The sequence below is a fragment of the Pristiophorus japonicus genome, chromosome 2 (assembly GCF_044704955.1).
Source record: "Pristiophorus japonicus isolate sPriJap1 chromosome 2, sPriJap1.hap1, whole genome shotgun sequence".
NCBI classification, from domain to species: domain Eukaryota; kingdom Metazoa; phylum Chordata; class Chondrichthyes; family Pristiophoridae; genus Pristiophorus; species Pristiophorus japonicus.
In genome coordinates, this window is record NC_091978.1 from 330,330,252 (window position 1) to 330,351,698 (window position 21,447).

Consider the following 21,447-nt stretch of genomic DNA (forward strand, 5'->3'; position numbering starts at 1 on the left):
CCATCCCCCCCCCCCCCCCCCCCCCCCCCCCCCCCCCCCCTCCCCTCCCCCTCCTCTCCCCTCCCACCTCCTCTCCCCTTCCCTCCTCCTCTCCCCTCCCCTCCTCCTCTCCCCTCCCCCCTCCTCTCACCCCCCCTCCCTGCTCCTCTAACCTCCCCCCTCCCCGCTCCTCTATCCGCTCCCCTCCTCTCCCCTCCCCCCTCGTCTCCCCTCCCCCCTCCTCTCCCCTCCCCCCTCCTCTCCCTCCCCCTCCTCTCCCCTCCCCCTCCTCTCCCTCCCCCTCCTCTCCCCTCCCCCTCCTCTCCCTTCCCCCCTCCTCTCCCCTCCCCCCTCCTCTCCCCTCCCCCCTCCTCTCCCCTCCCCCCCATCTCTCCCCTCCTTCCCCTCCTCTCCCCCCTCCTCTCTCTTCCCTCCTCCTCTCCCCTCACACACTCTCCCACCCCCCCTCCCCCTCCCTCCTCCCTCCCCCCCCTCTCCCCTCACTCCCCTCTCCCCTCTCCCCTCACTCCTCACTTCCCTCTCCCCTCACTCCCCTCTCCCCTCACTCCCCTCTCCCCTCTCCCCTCTCCCCTCACCCCCCACTCCCCTCTCCCCTCACTCCCCTCTCCCCTCACTCCCCTCTCCCCTCACTCCCCTCTCCCCTCACTCCCCTCTCCCCTCACTCCCCTCTCCCCTCACTCCCCTCTCCCCTCACTCCCCTCTCCCCTCACTCCCCTCTCCCCTCACTCCCCTCTCCCTCACTCCCCTCTCCCCTCACTCCCCTCTCCCTCACTCCCCTCTCCCCTCACTCCCCTCTCCCCTCACTCCTCACTCCCCTCTCCCCTCACTCCCCTCTCCCCTCACTCCCCTCTCCCCTCACTCCCCTCTCCCATCACTCCTCCTCTCCCCTCACTCTCCTCTCCCCTCACTCTCCTCTCCTCTCCACTCACTCATCACTCACATCACTCCCCTCTCCCACATCACTCCCCTCTCCCACCACTCCCCTCTCCCATCACTCCCCTCTCCCATCACTCCCCTCTCCCATCACTCCCCTCTCCCATCACTCCCCTCTCCCATCACTCCCCTCTCCCATCACTCCCCTCTCCCATCACTCCCCTCTCCCATCACTCCCCTCTCCCATCACTCCCCTCTCCCATCACTCCCCTCTCCCATCACTCCCCTCTCCCATCACTCCCCTCTCCCATCACTCCCCTCTCCCATCACTCCCCTCTCCCATCACTCCCCTCTCCCATCACTCCCCTCTCCCATCACTCCCCTCTCCCATCACTCCCCTCTCCCATCACTCCCCTCTCCCATCACTCCCCTCTCCCATCACTCCCCTCTCCCATCACTCCCCTCTCCCATCACTCCCCTCTCCCATCACTCCCCTCTCCCATCACTCCCCTCTCCATCACTCCCCTCTCCCATCACTCCCCTCTCCCATCACTCCCCTCTCCCATCACTCCCCTCTCCCATCACTCCCCTCTCCCATCACTCCCCTCTCCCATCACTCCCCTCTCCCATCACTCCCCTCTCCCATCACTCCCCTCTCCCATCACTCCCCTCTCCCATCACTCCCCTCTCCCATCACTCCCCTCTCCCATCACTCCCCTCTCCCATCACTCCCCTCTCCCATCACTCCCCTCTCCCATCACTCCCCTCTCCCATCACTCCCCTCTCCCATCACTCCCCTCTCCATCACTCCCCTCTCCCATCACTCCCCTCTCCCATCACTCCCCTCTCCCATCACTCCCCTCTCCCATCACTCCCCTCTCCCATCACTCCCCTCTCCCATCACTCCCCTCTCCCATCACTCCCCTCTCCCATCACTCCCCTCTCCCATCACTCCCCTCTCCCATCACTCCCCTCTCCCATCACTCCCCTCTCCCATCACTCCCCTCTCCCATCACTCCCCTCTCCCATCACTCCCCTCTCCCATCACTCCCCTCTCCCATCACTCCCCTCTCCCATCACTCCCCTCTCCCATCACTCCCCTCTCCCATCACTCCCCTCTCCCATCACTCCCCTCCCCCTCCTCTCCACTCCCACCTCCTCTCCCCTTCCCTCCTCCTCTCCCCTCCCCCTCCTCTCACCCCCCCTCCCTGCTCCTCTAACCTCCCCTTCCCCACTCCTCTCCGCTCCCCCTCCTCTCCCCTCCTCTCCCCTCCCCCCCTCATCTCCCCTCTCCCCTCCCCCCCTCATCTCCCCTCTCCCCTCCCACCCTCCTCTCCCCTCCCACCCTCCTCTCCCCTCCCCCCTCCTCTCCCCTCCCCCTCCTCTCCCCTCCCCCCATCTCTCCCCTCCCCCCCCATCTCTCCCCTCCCCCCTCCTCTCCCCTCCCCCCTCCTCTCCCCTCCCCCCTCCTCTCCCCTCCCCCCTCCTCTCCCCTCCCCCTCCTCTCCCCTCCCCCCTCCTCTCCCCTCCCCCTCCTCTCCCCTCCCCCCTCCTCTCCCCTCCCCCCTCCTCTCCCCTCCCCCCTCCTCTCCCCTCCCCCCTCCTCTCCCCTCCCCCCTCCTCTCCCCTCCCCCCTCCTCTCCCCCTCCCCCCTCCTCTCTCCCCTCCCCCCTCATCTCCCCTCCCCCCCATCTCCCCTCCCCCCTCCTCTCCCCTCCCCTCCCCCCTCCTCTCCCCTCCCCCCCCTCTCCCCCTCACTTACACTCTCCCACCCCCCCTCCCCCTCCCTCCTCCCTCCCCCCTCTCCCTTCACTCCCCTCTCCCCTCACTCCTCTCCCCTCTCCCCTCACTCCCCTCTCCCTTCACTCCCCTCTCCCCTCTCCCCCCACTCCTCTCTCCCCCCACTCCTCTCTCCCCCCACTCCTCTCTCCCCCCACTCCCCTCTCCCCTCACTCCCCTCTCCCCTCACTCCCCTCTCCCCTCACTCCCCTCTCCCCTCACTCCCCTCTCCCCTCACTCCCCTCTCCCCTCACTCCCCTCTCCCCTCACTCCCCTCTCCCCTCACTCCCCTCTCCCCTCACTCCCCTCTCCCTCACTCCCCTCTCCCCTCACTCCCCTCTCCCTCACTCCCCTCTCCCCTCTCCCCTCACTCCCCTCTCCCCTCACTCCCCTCTCCCATCACTCCCCTCTCCCATCACTCCCCTCTCCCATCACTCCCCTCTCCCATCACTCCCCTCTCCCATCACTCCCCTCTCCCATCACTCCCCTCTCCCATCACTCCCCTCTCCCATCACTCCCCTCTCCCATCACTCCCCTCTCCCATCACTCCCCTCTCCCATCACTCCCCTCTCCCATCACTCCCCTCTCCCATCACTCCCCTCTCCCATCACTCCCCTCTCCCATCACTCCCCTCTCCCATCACTCCCCTCTCCCATCACTCCCCTCTCCCATCACTCCCCTCTCCCATCACTCCCCTCTCCCATCACTCCCCTCTCCCATCACTCCCCTCTCCCATCACTCCCCTCTCCCATCACTCCCCTCTCCCATCACTCCCCTCTCCCATCACTCCCCTCTCCCATCACTCCCCTCTCCCATCACTCCCCTCTCCCATCACTCCCCTCTCCCATCACTCCCCTCTCCCATCACTCCCCTCTCCCATCACTCCCCTCTCCCATCACTCCCCTCTCCCATCACTCCCCTCTCCCATCACTCCCCTCTCCCATCACTCCCCTCTCCCATCACTCCCCTCTCCCATCACTCCCCTCTCCCATCACTCCCCTCTCCCATCACTCCCCTCTCCCATCACTCCCCTCTCCCATCACTCCCCTCTCCCATCACTCCCCTCTCCCATCACTCCCCTCTCCCATCACTCCCCTCTCCCATCACTCCCCTCTCCCATCACTCCCCTCTCCCATCACTCCCCTCTCCCATCACTCCCCTCTCCCATCACTCCCCCTCTCCCATCACTCCCCTCTCCCATCACTCCCCTCTCCCATCACTCCCCTCTCCCATCACTCCCCTCTCCCATCACTCCCCTCTCCCATCACTCCCCTCTCCCATCACTCCCCTCTCCCATCACTCCCCCTCTCCCACCTCCTCTCCCCTTCCCTCCTCCGCTCCCCTCCCCCCTCCTCTCACCCCCCCTCCCTGCTCCTCTAACCTCCCCCCCTCCCCACTCCTCTCCGCTCCCCCTCCTCTCCCCTTCTCTCCCTCCCCCCTCCTCTCCCCTCCCCCCCTCCTCTCCCCTCCCCCCCTCCTCTCCCCTCCCCCCCATCTCTCCCCCTCCCCCCCCATCTCTCCCCTCCCCTCCTCTCCCCCTCCCCCCTCCTCTCCCCTCCCCCACTCCCCACTCCTCTCCCCTCCCCCCTCCTCTCCCCTCCCCCCTCCTCTCCCCTCCCCCCTCCTCTCCCCTCCCCCCTCCTCTCCCCTCCCCCCTCCTCTCCCCTCCCCCCTCCTCTCCCCTCCCCCCTCCTCTCCCCTCCCCCTCCTCTCCCCTCCCCCCTCCCTCCCCTCCCCCCTCATCTCCCCTCCCCCCCATCTCTCCCCTCCCCCCATCTCTCCCCTCCCCCCCATCTCTCCCCTCCTCCCCTCCCCCTCCTCTCCCCTCCCCCCTCCTCTCCCCTCCCCCCTCCTCTCCCCCTCACTTACACTCTCCCACCCCCCTCCCCCTCCCCCTCCCTCCTCCCTCCCCCCTCTCCCTTCACTCCCCTCTCCCCTCACTCCTCTCCCCTCTCCCCTCACTCCCCTCTCCCCTCACTCCCCTCTCCCCTCTCCCCACTCCTCTCTCCCCCCACTCCTCTCTCCCCCCACTCCCCTCTCCCCCACTCCCCTCTCCCCTCACTCCCCTCTCCCCTCACTCCCCTCTCCCCTCACTCCCCTCTCCCCTCACTCCCCTCTCCCCTCACTCCCCTCTCCCCTCACTCCCCTCTCCCCTCACTCCCCTCTCCCCTCACTCCCCCTCTCCCCTCACTCCCCTCTCCCCTCACTCTCCTCTCCCCTCACTCTCCTCTCCCCTCACTCTCCTCTCCACTCACTCTCCTCTCCACTCACTCCCCTCACTCCCATCACTCATCACTCACATCACTCCCCTCTCCCACATCACTCCCCTCTCCCACATCACTCCCCTCTCCCACATCACTCCCCTCTCCCACATCACTCCCCTCTCCCCACACTCCCCTCTCCCATCACTCCCCTCTCCCATCACTCCCCTCTCCCATCACTCCCCTCTCCCATCACTCCCCTCTCCCATCACTCCCCTCTCCCATCACTCCCCTCTCCCATCACTCCCCTCTCCCATCACTCCCCTCTCCCATCACTCCCCTCTCCCATCACTCCCCTCTCCCATCACTCCCCTCTCCCATCACTCCCCTCTCCCATCACTCCCCTCTCCCATCACTCCCCTCTCCCATCACTCCCCTCTCCCATCACTCCCCTCTCCCATCACTCCCCTCTCCCATCACTCCCCTCTCCCATCACTCCCCTCTCCCATCACTCCCCTCTCCCATCACTCCCCTCTCCCATCACTCCCCTCTCCCATCACTCCCCTCTCCCATCACTCCCCTCTCCCATCACTCCCCTCTCCCATCACTCCCCTCTCCCATCACTCCCCTCTCCCATCACTCCCCTCTCCCATCACTCCCCTCTCCCATCACTCCCCTCTCCCATCACTCCCCTCTCCCATCACTCCCCTCTCCCATCACTCCCCTCTCCCATCACTCCCCTCTCCCATCACTCCCCTCTCCCATCACTCCCCTCTCCCATCACTCCCCTCTCCCATCACTCCCCTCTCCCATCACTCCCCTCTCCCATCACTCCCCTCTCCCATCACTCCCCTCTCCCATCACTCCCCTCTCCCATCACTCCCCTCTCCCATCACTCCCCTCTCCCATCACTCCCCTCTCCCATCACTCCCCTCTCCCATCACTCCCCTCTCCCATCACTCCCCTCTCCCATCACTCCCCTCTCCCATCACTCCCCTCTCCCATCACTCCCCTCTCCCATCACTCCCCTCTCCCATCACTCCCCTCTCCCATCACTCCCCTCTCCCATCCCACTCCCACACCCCTCTCCCATCACTCCCCTCTCCCATCACTCCCCTCTCCCATCACTCCCCTCTCCCATCACTCCCCTCTCCCATCACTCCCCTCTCCCATCACTCCCCTCTCCCATCACTCCCCTCTCCCATCACTCCCTCACTCCCCCTCACTCCCCTCACTCCCCTCACTCCCCTCACTCCCATCCTCCCCTCTCACCCCCTCCCCTCTCACCCCCCTCCCCTCTCACCCCCCTCTTCCACCGCCCCTCTCCCCTCTTCCCCTTCCCCTCTCCCTCCCCCCTCTCCTCCGCCCCTCTCCTCTCCCCCCCTTCTCCTCCACCCCCTCTCCCTCCCCTCACCCCCATCCTCTCCCCTCCCTCTCCCCCATCCTCTCCCCTCCCTCTCCCCCCTTCCCTCTCCCCCCTTCCCTCTACCCCCTTCTCTCTCCCCCCTTCTCTCTCCCCCCTTCTCTCCCCCTTCTCCTCTCCCCCCTTCTCCTCTCCCCCTTCTCCTCTCCCCCTTCTCCTCTCCCCCCTCCCCCCTCCCCTCTCCCCCTCCCCCCTCCCCCCCCTCCTCTCCCCCCCTCTCCTCTCTCCCCCCTCCCCTCTCCCCCCCTCCCCTCTCCCCTCTCCCCCCCTCCCCTCTCCCCCCCTCCCCTCTCCCCCCCTCTCCTCTCCCCCCCTCTCCTCTCCCCCCCCCCCTCTCCTCTCCCCCCCTCTCCTCTCCCCCCCTCTCCTCTCCCCCCCTCTCCTCTCCCCCCCCTCTCCTCTCCCCCCTCTCCTCTCCCCCCCTCTCCTCTCCCCATCTCTCCTCTCCCCCCCTCTCCTCTCCCCCCTCTCCTCTCCCCCCCTCCCTCTCCCCCCCTTCCCCTCCCCCTCCCCTCTCCCCCCCTTCCCCTCCCCCTCCCCTCTCCCCCCTCCCCTCTCCCCCCTCCCCTCTCCTCTTCCCCCCTTCCCCCCTCTCCCCTCCTCTCCCCCCTCTCCTCTCCCCCCTCTCCTCTCCCCCCATCTCCTCTCCCCCCCTTCCCCTCCCCTTCTTTCCCCCTTCTTTCCCCCTTCTTTCCCCCTTCTTTCCCCCTTCTTTCCCCCTTCTTTCCCCCCTTCTTTCCCCCCTTCTTTCCCCCCCTCTTCCCTCCCCCTCTTCCCTCCTCCTCTTCCCTCCTCTCCCCACCCCCACCTCTCTTCCCCCCTCCCCCTTTGTCCCCTCTCTCTACCCCTTCTTCCCTCCTCTCCCCCTCTCTCCCCCACCGCCCCTTCTCCCCATCCCTTCTTTCCCCCCCACCTCGCTGTCAGAGACAGAGAGAGAGACACTAGGGTGGTGGGGGGGTCATCCCAACATGCTGTTGGAGGGTTCCCGGTGCTGCAGTCGGTGAGTAGAAACCTAATTTTTGATTTATTGGTTGATTTTTTTTTAATTTTATTTTTATATTTTTTTTGATTGATTTATTGGTTGATTTATTGATTTATTTATCATTTATTATTGATGATGTAAAAGTGAAATTTAATGTTTGTAAACCCCTCCCCCCCCCCATCTCTCGTTCCCTACGCCTGATTTATGTGTAGGCAAGGTTTTTCTGAGCGTACAAAAATCTACACTTAGTCCATTCTAAGTTAGTTTGGAGTAAGTTTTCACTGCCTAAACTTGCAAAACAGGCATAAGTGGCTGGACGCGCCCCCTTTTGAAATAAATCTGTTCTAAAATGGAACTATTCTAATTCACTAGAACTGGAGCAAACTAAATGCTGAGAATTACAATTTCAAAGATGCTCCATTCTAAACTAGTTGCTCCAAAAAAATAGGAGCAACTCAGGCTGAAACTTAAGCTCTTTAACTCTGTTTCTCTCTCCACAGATGCTGCCTGACCTGCTGAGTATTTCCAGCATTTTCTGGTTTTATATTAATAAGACCTTACTTAGTTTGAGCACTGTGAAGTATTAGGCCCTACACTATGGGAAAAATAGTTAGAGAGGGCAAAATACAGAATCACTAGGATGCTTCATAGAATTATAGAAAGTTACAGCACGGAAGGAGGCCATTTCGGCCCATCATGTCCGTGCTGGCCAACAAAGAGCTATCCAGCCTAATCCCACTTGCCAAATCTTGGTCCTGTAGTAACGGCACTTCAGGTGCACACCAAGTACTTTTTAAATGCGGTGAGAGTTTCTGCCTCTACCACCCTTTTAGGCAGTGAGTTCCAGACCCCCACAACCTTCTGGGTGAAGAAGTTTCCCCTCAGGTCCCCTCTAAACCTACCAATTACTTTAAATTTTTGCCCCCTCTGCTAAGGGAAATATGTCCTTTCTATCCACTTTATCTAGGTCCCTCATAATTTTATACACCTCAATAAGGTCTCCCCTCAGCCTCCTCTGTTCCAAGGAAAACAAACCCAGCCTATCCAATCTATCCTCGTAGCTAAGATTCTCTACTTCCGGCAACATCCTCGTGAATCTCCTCTAACTTCAGGGATCTGTGGACCTGCACTCCAAGGTCCCTTTGTTCCTCTACACTTCTCAGTGTCCTACCATTTAATGTGTATTCCCTTGTTAGCCCTCCCCAAATGTATTACCTCACACTTCTCCGGATTGACCAGTTTATTGATATCTTCCTGCAGTCTACAGCTTTCTTCTTCATTATCAACCACGTAGATGATTTTAGTATCATGTGCAAACAACTTAATCGTACCCCCTATATTCAAATCGAGATCATTGATGAACACCAAGCAAGGGACCTAGTACTGAGCCCTGCGGAACCCCACTGGAAACAGCCTTCCAATCACAAAAACACCCATCAACCATTATCCTCTGCTTCCTGCCTCTGAGACAATTTTGGATCCAACTTGCCACTTTGCCCTGGATCCCATGGGCTTTTACTTTCAAATTCAGCAATTTTGTTGGGAGGGACTGTTTAATTGGGTTTGTTGTCCGGTCTGTCAGTGTGTGTGGGGATCTCAGAATGAATAGGATTTTTGCTTCTCTCCCTAGATTTTTTTCTCATGGGGATGGGAGAGGGGTGAATGTGAGTTTGTGATCCAATAATTACTGCTCAGTTAGGTGGGGGAAATAGATTGGTTTTCTGGTTGTCTGAAGGGATTTTAGATCACCAGGATGGGTGGTGGTGGTGCTTGCTGTTGATTTACTGTGAGCCACAGTTTCATCTTCTGTGTTCAGTATTCAGGTTTACATTACTGCTGCTATGCGCAAATTTCTTTACAAAATTCTTATGTACTTTGGCAATGTGCATTTACTTTGGTAGCTTTCAGTTGGGCTTTAAATTGATGGCTATTGAATTCAGACAGCACAATTTGTTTCACAATACTGTCTTCCCAATTTGATGTTCCTAGGAGGTCACAATCACAATTTCTTTCAGCAAGGAGTACCTGACGATTATTACAGGTTCATTTTGTGGTTGTCATGTAACATTAGGTCGTGCCCCATATTTGTCAATCTGTCCTGTTACGTTAATAGAATCCTCACTGTTTTTCATATACAGTAAATTATATATGTTGCCTGGATTCCTTCTGGCTAAATTTTTTCTGCTGCTTAATTTGTTAATGTCTTCTGCCTCCAACTCCAAAAATGTTGGTGCACCTTTTGCCTCTCCTGCTTCTGCTACAAATTTTAAATGATAAAAAAAATGTCAGGCCCATAAAAGGCAGTTCCACTCCTGTCCATTTTACTCCTTTCCTTATCTCCCCACGATCTATTATCCCAGGTCCCCTTGGCTCAGATCTCTTTTCCCCACCCCCTCCTCCTTTCTTGGCTCAGTTCGGCTGAGCATAAATGTTAATTCAAACATTAATGGAGATGTGAGGATAAAGGATAAGAGTAGTGGTAATAAGTGAAACATAGAAAATAGGTGCAGGAGTAGGCCTTTCGGCCCTTCGAGTCTGCACCACCATTCAATAAGATCATGGCTGATCATCACCTCAGTACCCCTTTCCTGCTTTCTCTCCATACCCTTTGATTCCTTTAGCCGTAAGGGCCATATCTAGCTCCCTCTTGAATATATCCAGCGAACTGGCATCAACAACACTCTGCGGTAGAGAATTCCACAGGTTAACAACTCTCTGCGTGAAGAAGTTTCTCCTCATCTTGGTTCTAAATGGCTTACCCCTTATCCTTAGACTGTGTCCCCTGGTTCTGGACTTCCCCAACATCGGGAACATTCTTCCTCCATCTAACCTGCCCAGTCCCGTCAGAATTTTATATGTTTCTATGAGATCCCCTCTCATCCTTCTAAACTCCAGTGAATACAGGCCCAGTCGATCCAGTCTCTTCTCATATGTCAGTCCAGAAAGGGGATGGGACATGAAGGGGAAGTTTAAGGGGAGTGTATTGGGGAGGGAGAAGGTGACTTCAGGCTATAGGAAATGAGTGGTAGAGTATGGTAGGAAGTCGATGAAGTTGTAAGCACCAGAAGAGCAGTGGAGATGTTAGCGGTGATACAGGGCTTGAGGAATTAGTGCAGCGGGAAAGGGGCCTCGACAAGATAGCTGTGAGTGGATACTGGATAGGGAGGTGGCATGTGACGTGATGAGGGAGCAGCAACACTGTCGAAATAGGAAACATTAAGGGCATCGCCACAGCATCCTAGACCCTTCCATGTCACATCACCCACTCAAAATGGACAGAAGAAACAAAAACATGAAAGAAGAACAATATAAACGTGGTTAGAAGAGAAAGAGAGACATGAGATAAGGGAATTGATTTTGACTTGTGGGCAACCGACTGGTGGAGTGCACTGGTTGGCCGCCCATTACGGCAGCGAAGAGGCCCCTGCTATTTTGAGGCCCCAGACTCATTTAAAATTCATAGGCAAGCTGCATCGGGTTGCCAAACAGGCATCCCGATGCAGCTCGCCATATTGCAGCCACAAGATCGGACCGGAGCAGCAATGAAAGTTGTGAGGATGGGGGAAGTCGCGAGCACTCCTGCACCTCTGGGGCCCACAAAAATAATTCAATACTTACTGTTGATGGGCCTCTTCGGTTCCATTATCTGTGGAACTGATCAGAGAGTGCATGGCATCGGCCCTGAACAGGTCTGACCTAAATTGGCAATTGGGGTTCTATTTATGTCATAATTTCCATATTAAAAGAGGCCTATCACTTGAATAAGATGGGCACTTTGGACATTTGGTGGTAGGCACCATTCAAAATGGAGCCGGCTGCATTGCTGGTGTTAGGCATTCTTTCAGGCAGTTAACGTTGTTTACTGAATGATTTTTGGATTATTATTGAGCCAATCAAGCAAGTGTTAGAAAAACTTAGATTTTTCAGTCTTGAAAGGAGTGAAGAAGAGGGGACCTTATGTGATATATTTAAGAGACTAAGTAGAATAGAAAAGGTTAATCCAGCACACTTTTCAACTTAGACCACGACTGCAAAACAAAGAAAATCAGAGCAACCTGTTAAAAGATAAGTTTAGGACTGATGTCAGAAAGCACTTACCGCACAGTGATTGATTCTTGGAATGGTCTTCTGGGAAGCACGATGGGAGCATTTAAGAGGTAGTTAGATACTGTGATTGGTGAGGGTGGGGGGGGGTCATGGGTTTCTATGGAAAGATGAGCGAGAGGGGAAATGTCCTCTCTCATCTGTACTGATCTTTGTGCAGCTTACTTGTGTCCTACTCTTTGCATGTGTGACACTGCGGGCTTTAAATTTGATGTACGCTAAATGCAAGACTTTTAACAATAGAGATAGATTTTGAAAATGTGAAAGATTTTTGAGTAATCAATGAGTTGATGGTGATAACTATTTTGGGTATGTTTATTTTGTTTCACAAATTAGGTCAGTCTTGGTGAAACTTTATTGGAAGCTGAAAACCTTGATGATCAAGACTCGCCTGTCAACTGTTTTAGAAAGTTATTTGGTAAGAAAGAAAAAAGCAATTTATATGAAAATCTGTTAAGTTTGTAACAGCAATACCTGGATTATTTGGGTTGAAATTTCCTGATGACAGTTGGTAAACGCACTATATGCTGTGGTTCTGAGTTATGTAGGTTAGTTAACTCTCCGTCTAAATCCCTGGTTTGTGCTGTTAGCTCATCGCAACCAGAGCAGTTGTTGTGGTGGTGCTGCAGTGCACCTTAGTGCTGTAAGAATTATCTTAATTAAGACAGATTTTAGCCTGTAGGTTTATCTACACTTTACAGAGTTCAGACTTGTGAGACAAAAAAACACACACGGACTCAGGGGGGCTGAAATTGCCCCCCACCCGAAACAGGGCGCACGCATCCCGTTTCAATGATTTTTACCACAGCTATGGTTGAGATCACCTCTTGAGTGAAATTCCACTCTGTGGCTTTTTTAAAATTCGGATCTGGAAGTCGCTCTTAATGGGGGTGGTGACTACATGAGAGGGGCGGATGTTGGGGCGGTGAGTACACCAGAGTGGGCGGAAATTGGGGGCAGTGCGGAGTGGTCGCCACGATGACATCATCACGGCACCACGGCTCTCCCCTTCACTTAAAGGAGAGAGCCGCCATGATTTTAAAACTTTGGCCCACTGGGCCACCAGTGAGGGTTTTGGCCAGGCCAGCGGCCTGGCACCCAAAAGGGGGCGTCAGGCTGCCTGTTGGTGGCCCGGCTGAACCAGGGGCATAATTATCGGGTCAACATGGCAGTCAGCTGACAAAAAAAAACATGGTGGCAGCGGCAGTGCGCCCTCCCCTTTAAGGGAAGCCGCACCGCCGTTGCAGAAGGCCACAGCCTCACTGTGACCACCGGAAAAAAACAGGTTTTGGCACTGCCGGGCGAGCTGTAGATTTTCAGCGGGGAATGCCGCCGTTGGGGGGTGGGGGGAGGATGGATAGACCGGCAGTGCGCACGATGATGACGCACTTAAGACGGATTGGCAGCAGCGGAGCGGTGGGAGAGAGGGGGTTCGGGGCACCGCCGGGAAACCTCGGAAGGGCATTTGGGCTATCAGCAGGCATTTGGGCTATCACCAGCCATTCCACGAAAAGGTGGCCGCCGATTTGTGGTGGTAACAGACCTTAAGGAGAGGGGCAATTTCTCACCCTTATCCAGAGGTTATCTTTACGTAAAATAATGAATGGAAATACAAGCAATTTACGATAGCATCAAATGCACAATTAGCCCGCACCAAACTATCACTATTAATATACTTCTTAATGGTTAAAATTGCCTATCCCCTAAGTGATTAAAAGAAACAAAGACACTGACACCAGACTGTGGCAACTAACCAGGTTGCCAGTTCTCTTAACTGCCGTAGCCCCATCACATGTGTTTTAGCCATTTTATGTTGTTTTTCTGGATGTCTGTCCAACGTGTACGCAATGGCCTAGCATTGACACAAAGGGACAATCTCTCACGATGAATAGGTCTTTAATTCTCTTATTTCCTGGACAGTCTTTTTTCCACAGTTCCCAGACAAGTCTTTTGCAGCTGTGAGGTGTTAAAACTCATGAGAAAGTCTTTTTACTTTGCCCAGCATTTTGAGCCATTTTCAGCCATCTTTGAACAGTTTGCAAGCACAGTTCATTAGCAGAACAATGAGATGAAAAAACTGCTGCAGTCTTACAATGCTCTTAGGCTAGGCAGGAGAGAAGATGAATCGTAGAATCATAGAAGTTTACAGCACAGAAGGAGGCCATTTCGTCCCATCGTGTCTGTGCCGGCCAACAAGAAGCTATCCAGCCTAATCCCACTTTCCAGCCCAGCAGGTTACAGCACTTCAAGTGCACTTCCAAGTACTTTTTAAATGTGGTGAGGGTTTCTGCCTCCACTACCCTTTCAGGCAGTGAGTTCCAAACCCTCTCAACCTTCTGCATGATGAAATTTCCTCTCAAATCCCCTCTAAACCTTCTACCAATTACTTTAAATTTATGCCCCTAATTCTTGACCCCCTCTGCTAAGGGAAATAGGCTCTTTCTATCCACTATATCTAGGCCCCTCATAATTTTATACACCTCAATGAGGCCTTCCCTCAGTCTCCTCTGTTCCAAGGAAAACAAACCCAGCCTATTTAATCTGTCCTCATAGCTAAGATTCTCCACTCCTGGGAACATCCTCGTAACTCTCCTCTGAAGCCTCTCCAGTGTAATCACGTCCTTCCTGTAATGCGGTGACCAGAACCGCACACAGTACTCTAACTGTGGCCTAACCAGTGTTTCATATAGTTCAAGCATAACCAGCTAATAAAGGCAAACATTCCGTATGCCTTCTTAACCATCTTATCTACTTGGCCTGCTACTTTCAGGGATCTGTGGACATGCACTCCAAGGTCCCTTTGTTCGTTGACACTTCTCAGTGTCCTACCATTTAATGTGTATTCCCTTTCATTGTTAGCCCTCCCCAAATGCATTACCTCACACTTCTCTGGATTAAATTCCATTTGTCACTGTTCTGCCCACCTGACCAGTTGATTGATATCTTCTTGCAGTCCGCAGCTTTCTTCTTCATTATCAACCACACAGCCGATTTTAGTATCATCTGCAAACTTCTTAATTATACCCCTATATTTTAAGTCTAAATCATTGATGTATATCACAAAAAGCAAGAAACATAGTACTGAGCCTTGCGGAACCCCACTGGAAACATCCTTCCAGTCACAAAATCACCCATCAACCATTACCCTTTGCTTCCTAACTCTGAGTGAATTTTGTATCCAACTTGCCACTTTGCCTTGGATCCCATAGGCTTTTACTTTTGTGACCAGTCTGCCATGTGGGACCTTATCAAAAGCTTTGCTAAAATCCATATACACTACATCATACGCTTTGCCCTCATCGACTCTCCTGGTTACCTCCTTGAAAAATTCAATCAAGTTAGTCAGACACGACCTTCCCTTAACAAATCCGTGCTGACTATCCTTGATTAATCCGTGTCTTTCTAAGTGAAGATTTATCCTATCCTTAAGGATTTTTTCCAATAATTTTTTCACCATTGAGGTTAGTCTGACTGGCCTGTAATTATTCGGTCTATCCCTTTCTCCCTTCTTAAACAAAGGTACCATATTACATCTTCCAATCCTTTGGCACCACACCTGGGCCCCAAGTTTCCACATGATTTGCTCCTGATTTTTAGGAGCAACTGGTGGAGAACGGACTATCTTAGAAATCGCAATTCTCCACATTTTTTTTTCTGCAGTTCTAGTCAGTTAGAACAGTTTCGCTTTGGAACTGAATTTTTTCTTCAAAAGGGGGCGTGTCCGGCCACTGACACCTGATTTCAAAGTTTCCACAGTGAAAACGTACTCCAAACTAACTTAGAATGGAGCAAGTGAAGATTTTTGTAGAACTGAAAAAACCTTGTCTACACATTAAAAAACCAGGCGCAATTTACAAATTAGGCGTCCAGAACGAGGTGGGGGGGGGAAGGGAAGTCATTAAATTCTACAATAAATCCTTATTTATACTTATACAAATATTATACAAATAAATCCAACCTGAATAAACATTTATAAGCAAAGAAAAGATTAAATAAACCATCTTCCTACCTGTGTGAAAGTGCTTCAGGCAGGTTCAGTCAGCTCAGCAGTGTGGCGTCGTTCCCGCGAACGGGAGGGAGGGAGGGCCCGACCGACTGACCGACGGCAGGGGGGGGGAGGCAGGGAGGAGGAGGCAGCCGTTCCCGACGGCGGGGGGGGGGGGGGGGGGAGGAGGCAGTGAGAAGGCTGCAGGACGCCTCAGAAGTTGAGGCAGCCGTTTCCCGACGGCCTCCCTCCCCCCCCCCCCCCCCCCCCCGCCGTCGGGAAACGGCTGCCTCAACTTCTGAGGCTTCCTGCAGCCTTCTCACTGCTGCAAGAAGCCTCAGTGCTGATCATGGAAGGGCAATGTGCTTTTATTAAAAAATTTTCAAAAATTAAACAGCTACAAAGAACTACAAAAATGGCCGAGGGCCAATGTTTCCTTCACACTGCGCGTGCGCGAATGCTTCAACGCGCACGCGCAGCGTTGCCGGCACGAAAAAAACTAATTTAAATGGTACCCGCCCCCTCCCACTTACAAAATCGGCGCGAGTGGTTGGCTCCGCCCCCTGGGCGCCGCGCCAAGCTGCCATGGAGCTGCAGGGCGCTCCAGAATTGCGCATTTTTTTTCAGGCGCGGTTTTCGGCGCGAAAAACGGGCGCCCAGCTCAGAGGGGCTCCCGTTTTGTAGCGTGTGGAAACTTGGGGCCATAAAGCCAGAGAGGACTGGAAAATGATAGTTAAAGCCTCTGCTATTTCCTCTTTTGCTTCGCTTAACAGCCTGGGAGACATTCATCCGGATTGGGGACTTACTCAGTTTCAAAGCTACTTAACCCTTAATACCTCCTCACTATGTTTATTTCATCTAATATTTCACACTCCTCCTCCTCGATAACAGTGTCTGCATCGCCCCTCTCTTTTGTGAAAACAGACGCAAAGTATTCATTAAAAACCATACCCGCATCTTCCGCCTCCACACACAGATTGACCTCATGAGGCAGGGTCCTAGTTCTCACTGCTGTTTACAATGCACTATGCATGTGTGTGGATATTGGTCAGGCTCAGATGTGATGTCCTTGTCGATGTACGTCTGCTGACGCTTGTTGTCCAGGTTGACATGAGGAATGGTTAGTTGGGAGAGGTGCCAAGTGGCTGATGCTGCCCATGGGCCCATACTTCAGCATCAGTTGCTGGTTTCAGGAGGTGAGAGGAGAAAAAAGGAAATAAAAAGTTGTGCGATCTGAAGATCTAGTAAAATCCGTTGTTGGTTATAATTCTTGGGGTGTTGTGATGTTGGGTTATAATGCAAGAATTGGGGATCATCATTGCCTTCCTATGACTGGCTTCCAAAAAATATTCTGTTGATTCTTTCTTCTCCCTTAACACAAAAAGGCATGTCATTTTTTTTCTTTCACAAAGATTGCACTTTTGTTTGAGGGTGGGGCAATGCATAATTCTGCTCTTTTTGTGCTACTAGTGTTATATCACTTATGAAACTTTGTTTCTTGTTTTTGTAACAAAATGTACCTTTGCATCTACAGTGTGTGATGTCCTACCTCTAATTATTAATAACCCTGATGTGAGATTACCTGCCAATCTGTTGTATCAGTATCTTCACAAGGCAGCAGAGTTTTATATTGGTTACGTTACCAGATCTCTTTCATTGGAAAGCCAGCATCAAGGTAATGCAATGCACTCTCCTAAGAGCCCAGTATTGCGTAGTTACTGTGGGCCAGATAAAAGAGAGAGAATTGTTTTTATTGCTGTTAGAATGTGTGTTTCAAAAATAAAATTAATTAATGTTCACTTGCGTAAATCCATGCGAATATAAATGTTTCACTTTTTAAGCATTTCCAATACAGTTTTATTTTTGGGAAGTTAGTCTTTTATTTTGCTTCCCTTCTTCCATGTCTCCAGGCTGGAACTCTGTTCCCAGGCCTCTGCCTTATTTCGTAGATGACCACTAGTAAATATTACTGGAGTGAGTCATACTGGTGACACTTTCCGGCAGTCACAACACCACTGGAAGGCAGGGAGGATTTCTGTCTGCCCCATCACTAATTCTGGTGAAGTTTCCCTGGTCAGGCTTGTGAATTGTTTTGGTGAACTACAGCACCGGCGCCAGCTTAAAGGGGCTGGCAACCATGACGAATACAAATAGTTTGCCAGCTCGGAGAAACTGGTAATGGTCTACCCATTGCAATGTCTTCTTCGATGGTCTTACCCATTGACCTAATATAAGGTTAGGGATGTGTTCTACTGGCCCAGGTAACACTCGAGTCCTGTTTTATACAATCATTCTTTACATTCAGCATTGCTAAGGTGTTAATGAGAATTATGTGACATATAACGTTACTTCATTATCTCCTTATTAGAGTATTCCTGCCCGTATTTAGGTGAATGCCGGAAGATTGCTATGGGAGAAGTGGGTGGAATCTAGAAGTATGCCTCTCTGCCTAATTTTCCATTCTGCTCATGCCAGAAAACAGGCGTACTTCGGCAGAAAATTTTGCCGTGCATGTTATTTCTCTAACGCTTTGGGGAAGCACCTGATTTATACTGTGGTCCACCAACAGTATTGCTTAATTCAGAAGTTCCTTGTGTGGAATCCTGAGGCCGGCTACTCCCTGGAATACTTGCTGGTGACTTGAATTGTTAGAGTTTGACCTCATTCCTTTTTCAACTGGTGGTGCATTTCTTGAGTAATTAAATGGTACCTGTAATGCAGCACAATTAATTATCAGTGCCATAATACTTGGAGATATTTGGGGAGGGAGGAGTAGGGATACTTCAATCATGCATGTTAGCACAGATGACTTACTGACTGTAAGGAGCACACCCTTTAGTATTAGACATGCATTAGACCAGAACTGGCAAGTTCTGGGGACTGTTCATAGTTGTGAACTTAAAATGGAAATTAACTCCAATATTTTGCCTAGAAAATTGGACTAGTCAGAAATGTTTTGATTGAGAACAATTTGATTCTTGAAATATGCCTCCTTGTATGAATTCTGAATGCATGGATTTTTCAGAATTAGGCTATGGAAATTGAAAGATTGATCTCTAGTGGATGAAAAACAGGATTCTCTCCACCCCCCCACCCCCGCTTGTGCTGCTGCCAATTAACAGATAAAAATTAATTTACTCCTGTCTTCTGCTAGGTTCCCAAGACACAACTGATATAAAGTCACCCACCAAGCGGAGCACTCAGAAATATATCATAGAAGGCCTGACTGAGAAGTCATCACTGATAGTGGAACCATGGGACAGGTTGTTTGAAATCCTGTCTATTGTGGCAATGAGGTGTGAGTGGCAGATGGACAAAGCAAACAGGTTAGAATTCTGATTGAGCATTGTGGCCCACTACTTTCTGGGATGAGCATTGTGGCTTATTACTTTCTGGGATAAGCATTGTCGAAAAATATTCCAAATTACATTTCTTTAATGTTACAATCAGATGAGCTATTTTACCTTTTATCTGTGTGGAAAAATATCTTTTACATAATTTAATATCCAGTTTTTAACAATTTTTTTTTACCCAACTGATTTCAGGCTGTCTTCTAAGATTGGTTAAGTGGACATGTCCAATGCACAGACAGTTGGAGACAGTTGATAGCTATTCTTGGTCAACCAGTTAGGTGGCACACTTGAATAATGTGAAATAGGATCCCCAGGATTAGATTCCCCTTTTTTCTACACGCCTTCTTCCAATCTGTGTAAAACTTAGCAAAAATGGCCTTTAGAAAATAATGAATTAATTACATTATTCAATGTGAATAAGTTTGTGTAAACTGTAGAATCAGCCAACTAATAAATGTCTATTAACTGCAACACAATCCCTAGTTGGGTGTCAAGCTGTCCTATCTTAATAGAAGCTGAAGACACTGAATAACTTTGAAATAATTTGAGTTGACCAAGGTAAAAATTCCAATCATATCTCTTACTTGTACATTATGGAAAGTCTCCTAACTGCAAGAATGATGGTTTGATACCTGACATTTTGTCAGTGTGTTCATTGCTCCCCTGAACTTTCTTTTCGTGTTCCTCATAAGCTGCAGATATTTTGATCACATGCTTATTCTCCTCCTTGCATCCTAATTATGTTGAAATCATGAGAAATGCATTGTCTCCAAGGACCTCAAAACTATTGAAGCCTTTACCTCCCTCAGTCTTTCCTTCCTCCTTCAAGTTTTTAAAACCCAGGCTTAGCTTTAAGTAATTATTATTTCCTTTTTTAACTTGTTTTATCATGATATATTAAACATTGGTGCTATCATAGAATGGTTACAGCACTGAAGATGATCATTCGGTCCGTTGAGCCTGTGCTGGCTCTCTGCAAGAGCACCTCAGCTAGTCTCACTTACCCGTCCTTTCCCCGTGGTCCTGCAAATTTTTTTTCTTTCAGGTACTTATCCAACGCCCTTTTGAAAGCAATGATTGAGTCTGCCTCCACCACCGTTTCAGGCAGTGTATTCCATATCCTAACCACTTGCTGTGTAAAAAATGTTTTTCTTATGTTGCACTTGGTTCTTTTGCCAATCACCTTAAATCTGTGTCCTCTGGTTCTCGACCCTTCTGCCAGTGGGAACAGTTTCTCTCTTATCTACTCTGTCCAGACCAATCATGATTTTGAACACTATTGAATCTTCTCACAATCTTCTCTGCTCTGAGAACAACCCCAGCTTCTTCAGTCTATCCATGTAACTGAAGTCCCTCATCCCTGGAATCATTCTCATGAATCTTTTCCGAACCCTCTCTAAAGTTTTCACATCCTTCCTAAAGAATTGGACACAATATTCCAGTTGAAGCTGAACCAGTGTTTAAAAAAGGTTTATCATAATTTCCATGCTTTTGCACCCCTTTTAGGATTGTAGCCTTTGGTTTATATTTTCTCTCCTCATTCTTTCTATCAAAATGTATCACTTCACACTTTTGTGTGTTAAATTTAATCTGCCACATGTCCACCCTTTCCACCTGCTTGTCTATGTCCTCTTGAAGTCTATCACTACCCTCCTCACTGTTCACAATAGTTCCAAGTTTTGTGTCATCTGCAAATTTTGAAATTGTGCCCTGTACACCCACATCCAAGTCATTAATATATATCAAGAAAAGCAGTGGTCCTGGGGAACACCACTATATACCTTCCTCCAGTCTGAAAAACAACCGTTCACCACTACTCTCTGTTTCCTGTCACTTAGCCAATTTCGTATCCATGCTGCCACTGTGCCTTTTTATTCCATGGGCTTCAGCTTTGCTGGCAAGCCTATTATGTGGCACTTTGTTGAACGCCTTTTGGAAATCCATGTACACCATGTCAACCGCATTGCCCCCATCAACCCTCTGTTATCTACCCTGCACCTTAGTTTCTCAATTTAAAAATAAAAAGTTCTGATGCACCTGTACTGTTGAAGCACTCATTCCCACTCAAGCAGCTATCTATAAATACAAAGATTAAAAGTGAACTGGAGGAAAGATTGATTCTTTACTTCAGAACCAACCTATACATAGTGCTGTTATTGCATCGTATACATTATTTCAGTGCTGACTGTTCAAAAACTGTATGTGTAGCACAAACAAACATTTCTTAAAAACTGATGGTGCATCTAGCATTGCAGATTGAAGTCTAAATTGACAATTCAGAATAATATTGAGGCTTTTTATGTGTTTTTGTCCTTCACTCATTTCTGAGTTCTAGATTTTCTTTCAAATTAATCTTTCAGGAATTGCAGTGAAATTCTGCATAGGATGAAAGATTTATGCAGATATATAAACAGTTTCGATGACGAAGGCCACAGGAAGTATAAGCACCAAGTTGTTTATTCTGCAATGTTGGTTTTCTTCAAGAATGCATTCCAATATGTCGGCAGTATCCAGCCATCTCTATTTCAAGGTTAGTTCAGGAATTGCTAAGAAAATAACATTGTAGCAGATAGACCAAAATTAATGTTCTTGTCTCTACAGGAATTCCCATATTTTATGCAGATAGGAAAAAATGGAAAACTGATAATCAGGCATATGAGGGAAGGTATATACTGGTGTCTTGTTGACAGATAGTAGTGATTTTAAAATTGCATAAATCAAAACAAGATACCTGCATCCTTCATGAA

At 51.0% G+C, this 21,447-nt stretch overlaps 1 protein-coding gene across 6 annotated transcripts in view; it reads left to right on the top strand.

The window, feature by feature from the left end:
- ints10 (integrator complex subunit 10) overlaps positions 1–21,447 on the top strand; it is a 215,996-nt gene that overhangs the window by 150,863 nt on the left and 43,686 nt on the right. For all 6 annotated transcript variants that reach the window (XM_070871989.1, XM_070871997.1, XM_070871978.1 and 3 more), the window contains 4 exons: positions 11,699–11,780; positions 16,882–17,022; positions 18,502–18,673; positions 21,061–21,230. In XM_070871989.1, the coding sequence (XP_070728090.1) occupies positions 11,699–11,780; positions 16,882–17,022; positions 18,502–18,673; positions 21,061–21,230 (565 nt within the window). The remainder of the gene's footprint in view (positions 1–11,698; positions 11,781–16,881; positions 17,023–18,501; positions 18,674–21,060; positions 21,231–21,447) is intronic.